The sequence below is a fragment of the Anneissia japonica genome, unplaced genomic scaffold (genome assembly GCF_011630105.1).
Source record: "Anneissia japonica isolate Jap-2015-1 unplaced genomic scaffold, ASM1163010v1 scaffold287584_len476085_cov161, whole genome shotgun sequence".
Lineage (NCBI taxonomy): Eukaryota > Metazoa > Echinodermata > Crinoidea > Comatulida > Comatulidae > Anneissia > Anneissia japonica.
Window position 1 is genome coordinate 471,732 of NW_022693058.1, and position 3,975 is coordinate 475,706.

General features: G+C 41.5%; 1 protein-coding gene across 1 annotated transcript; it reads right to left on the reverse strand.

Moving 5' to 3' along the window:
- Window positions 1-2,100: 2,100 nt before the first annotated feature.
- LOC117100609 lies at window positions 2,101-3,219 on the reverse strand. Its single transcript, XM_033240392.1, has one exon. The coding sequence runs from the start codon at window positions 3,217-3,219 to the stop codon at window positions 2,101-2,103; it is 1,119 nt and encodes a 372-aa protein (XP_033096283.1).
- Between the last annotated feature and the right edge of the window lie 756 nt (window positions 3,220-3,975).

Consider the following 3,975-nt stretch of genomic DNA (forward strand, 5'->3'; position numbering starts at 1 on the left):
CAATTATATTCTTCTACTTAAATTCAATTTTATTCCTGACATAATGCCACTCACACATTTTTGATAAACTGTTTACATATCTATAAAATCATAATGAATATACATAAATTTAATATATGGTTAGATAAGGCCACACTTGTTTTGGTGGTGATTTTTTACAGAATTCCACCTAAAAGAAAATCAAAACGAAGAAAATTATAGATCTCTGCAATACGTAGAAAAAAAATGGTATTCTTCTATGATCAGAAAAGCAAGAATATAGCGAGCACTTCATCTCTTCTAAGTAAAAACAGACCCAAGGCCCATTACCGTTATATTCCATTTTGCTTCCAATTATTTTTTAGGCTGTGACATGTTAAATAATGTTTTAACAGGCAAAAAATCGGACGACCCCACAAATTCGGATTATGTGCCTAGCATATTTGTGTGTAAAACAAAAGGTACACACAGGCCTACACAAGAGAAAAACGAGCGGTTCGAGAGATGCAAACACAAACGCCTGGTACAGTGGGTGGGGCCGCCTGCGACTCACCCCCCACCCCTTATATCACAAAAAAAATAATTGAATGGATAAACAATTGAATGGATACACAATTCCATAAAAAGGTTGATTCTATGTCACATCGCGCAATGCATAGCTACAAAGACAGTTTAAGCGCAGATGAACCAGCATGGAAACCTTTGTGCAATCAATCACTCTCTATCGAGGTCAGCAGGTATGTGCTGTCAGACAACCCCATGCACAGTGACCACAGTACACTGATATGTGTGCACATCTCCATTGACGACACCCCTTCAGTAGACAAGTAGGCCTGCCTAAGCCTAGGGCCTATAGGCTTATTTCCAGTGGCGGATTTAGGAGGGGTGGCGCGTAAGGGGCGTACACCCCTCCCCCCCCTATTTCTTTGCAAAGAAAAAATTATACCCACAGTGTTTAAGTCTTCTTTTCCTACCAAAAACACCCTAGGAGAGTGCTATTTATAAATCCACTTCACTCGGAGAGAAACACTTGTAATTTACTCAATGTATATTTCATATTTCATATTTATTTATTCACACAATGCATAAAGGTGGTAACAAGACATAAATAATAAAGATGCAAGCAAAATCGAATACAATTGTGTCTGGAGAAGTCAAATAAGACCAAATGGCTTAACGGCTGGCTCCACCAGAGAAAAATGAAAAGTAATTTGTTCCATAATCAAAGACAAGACAAAACACGACGGAACGAACACAAGGGAAGAACGACAAAGGAGAAACGACAATGCTTTAAAAAAAAAATGTTAATATACAGTAGCAGATTTTGTTGTTTGACGACTTTTGTAACGGATTTTGGATATTAGTTTTCCTTTTTGCTGATTTTTATGCTCAATGTTGCTGAGAAACTTCATCATGGTTGTAGAGCACAAAAATAAGACACTGCGCCCTCACTTGGTTGTTGTCAACTCAATTTCAAACTTTAATGTCCGGTAATATCATCTATTGATTCTACAATAATTAACTTTAAGATGATTAAAAACCATTAATTGTGTACTCACTCTTGAGCTCTCAATATGCAACCAAACATTAAAGGTTCATTGCGTACGTCATTATCTGACGTTTCTAAAATGTCGTCTACATCAAAATTACGCGCTCTGGTGATAATGTATTAAAATGAAAAGAGGGCGCAATTGCCATATCGTGAACGATACACTCCCCCCACCCCACCAAACTACCCCAAAGTCCACTATTGTTCCTCTACTGGGAGAAGCACTACCAGTCGTTGTACTGCCCGTTTGATATTTGTCTTCAGACCACTTTCTGTGCTGACCATCACTTCAACATTCCGCACCACATTATCCGCACTCAGAGGTGCCTCAGTCACCCTACCAATACGCCACTTCCCCCTGACCGTGTTGCTGTCTTGTACCATTACAATTTCTCCTTTCTGTAAATTCCGTTTTACAGTATGCCACTTCTGTCTCACAATCAGTGTGGGAAAATAGTCTCGGGTCCATTTTCTCCAGAATCCATTGACTAAACTCTGTACAAATTTAATCCTGTGTTTAAAGTTTACGTTGTCACTCCATGGAGCATCCGGCACTTTTCCTGATGACCTCCCTAGTAACAAATCATTCGGACACATATATGACCCATCCTGTGGGTGTGTCGGATGTTTGCCAATCGGCCTCTCGTTCTCTCGTTGGCCAGGTTTGCCGCCTCAAACATAACTGCTTGCAGTTCACTAAAGGTAAGTATTTGTTCCCCAATGGCATGATTGATGGCCTTCTTAATGCCCTTCTTAATGCCCTTCACCAAACTTTCCGCCACTCCATTCTGCCACGGAGCATCGGGTGTCGAAAACTTCCACTTAATGCCATGTCTCCCACCGAATTCCTTTAACTGCTTTGCTGCAGCGCTTAATTGTGTCCCTCCGTCACTATATACCTCTTCGGGATATCCCCTTAGAGACACAAACTTTCTGAAAACAAGCAGAAATGCATCTGCACTGTAGCTGGTAGCTATATCTATGTAAACAGCCCTCGTCACGAGACAGTCAAACACTACGCCATACGACTTTCCTCTTGCCCGTTTATTGATTTCTCCCCTTGTCGTGAAGGGTCCAAACAAATCCACACCTACGTATGTCCAAGCCGGTGATGGTTTTAGTCGATTATCTAGCAAAGGCGCCATCTGCTGTGCTGACGTGTTCTTTTCAAACTTCCTGCAGTCCACACAATGATACTTTATGGTCTTTACCATTCTCCGAACATTAATGATCCAGTAGTAAAGGCGGATCTTGGCTACCGTTGACTGAACACCCAAGTGAGCTCTGTCATGTATGCTCTTGGCATATAGCTTTGTGAAGTTATGATCATACGGTAACAGAGGCACTTCTTCCTTGTTATAGCTAAAGTGAACATGACTCTTTATTCTAGTCCCAACGACAATCACACCATCTTCACGGATCCTGGGGCCCAATCGAGCATATCTCTTATCAAATTGAGCCCTGTCTTCTTTTAGCAGTTTAACCATTGTTTTCTGGGATTCCTTCACCCAGAATATTTCTGCCCTTTTCAAATCCTCTGCAGTGATCTCGTCTGCCACGCTGCTCAACCTTTTCTTCTCATATATCCGAAGAATCCTAGCAGTTACTCTCAATAGCTTTTGATAGCTGCTATGTCTGTTAGCGTTTATTCTGTCAGCTAGGGACTCCTCTTCCTGGACATCAACGGCCATCACCGCTTTTACTCTCTCTGGTAAATTCTTCTCACTACAATTTTGTGCAATGGGTCATTGCTCAATTGGCCATTTTAGAAATTCTGGCCCACACTGCCAGCTACTTTTGGGTCCGATTTCCTTTGTACTCTTACCCCTGGTGATTGCATCAGCAATGTTGATCGCTCTTTTGCACCACCACCATTAATGAGGTTGAGTGTCTTGCTGGATCTCGCCAATCCTCGTTGCCGCAAAGGTTTTGAAACCATAGCTTTGCTTTTCAATCATTGCTCGCACTATTTCACTATCAACCAAGTAGATCACCCTGCCGAATTCTAACCTCATCTCCTTTCTGATGTATTGAGCCAATCTCTTACTCAACACGGCTGCACTTAACTCTAGCTTTACTATGCTGACGATTTCAATTGGTGCAACTCTGCTTTTACTTGCAATGATTTGTGATGCAAATTTTCCATTCCACAGTTCATATCTTGCATATGCTACTGCACCTAGTACTTGCTCCGACGCATCTGAAAACATCACTAACGTTGGTGGTATTCCAGGTTTCGCTTCCAGCGTTTTCACACATCTTTTAAACTCATGCCCTGATGCAGTGCTCAAATCTTCAAATAACCGCTTCCATTCTACTTTCTCACTTATGGGCTCATCCCAATCTAGCTTCAATCCCCACAGTCTGCGAAGGAGAATCTTCGCCCTCACTGTCACTGGTGTAACTAGTCCCAATGGGTCATACACAGAGTTAATTTTACTTAAGCA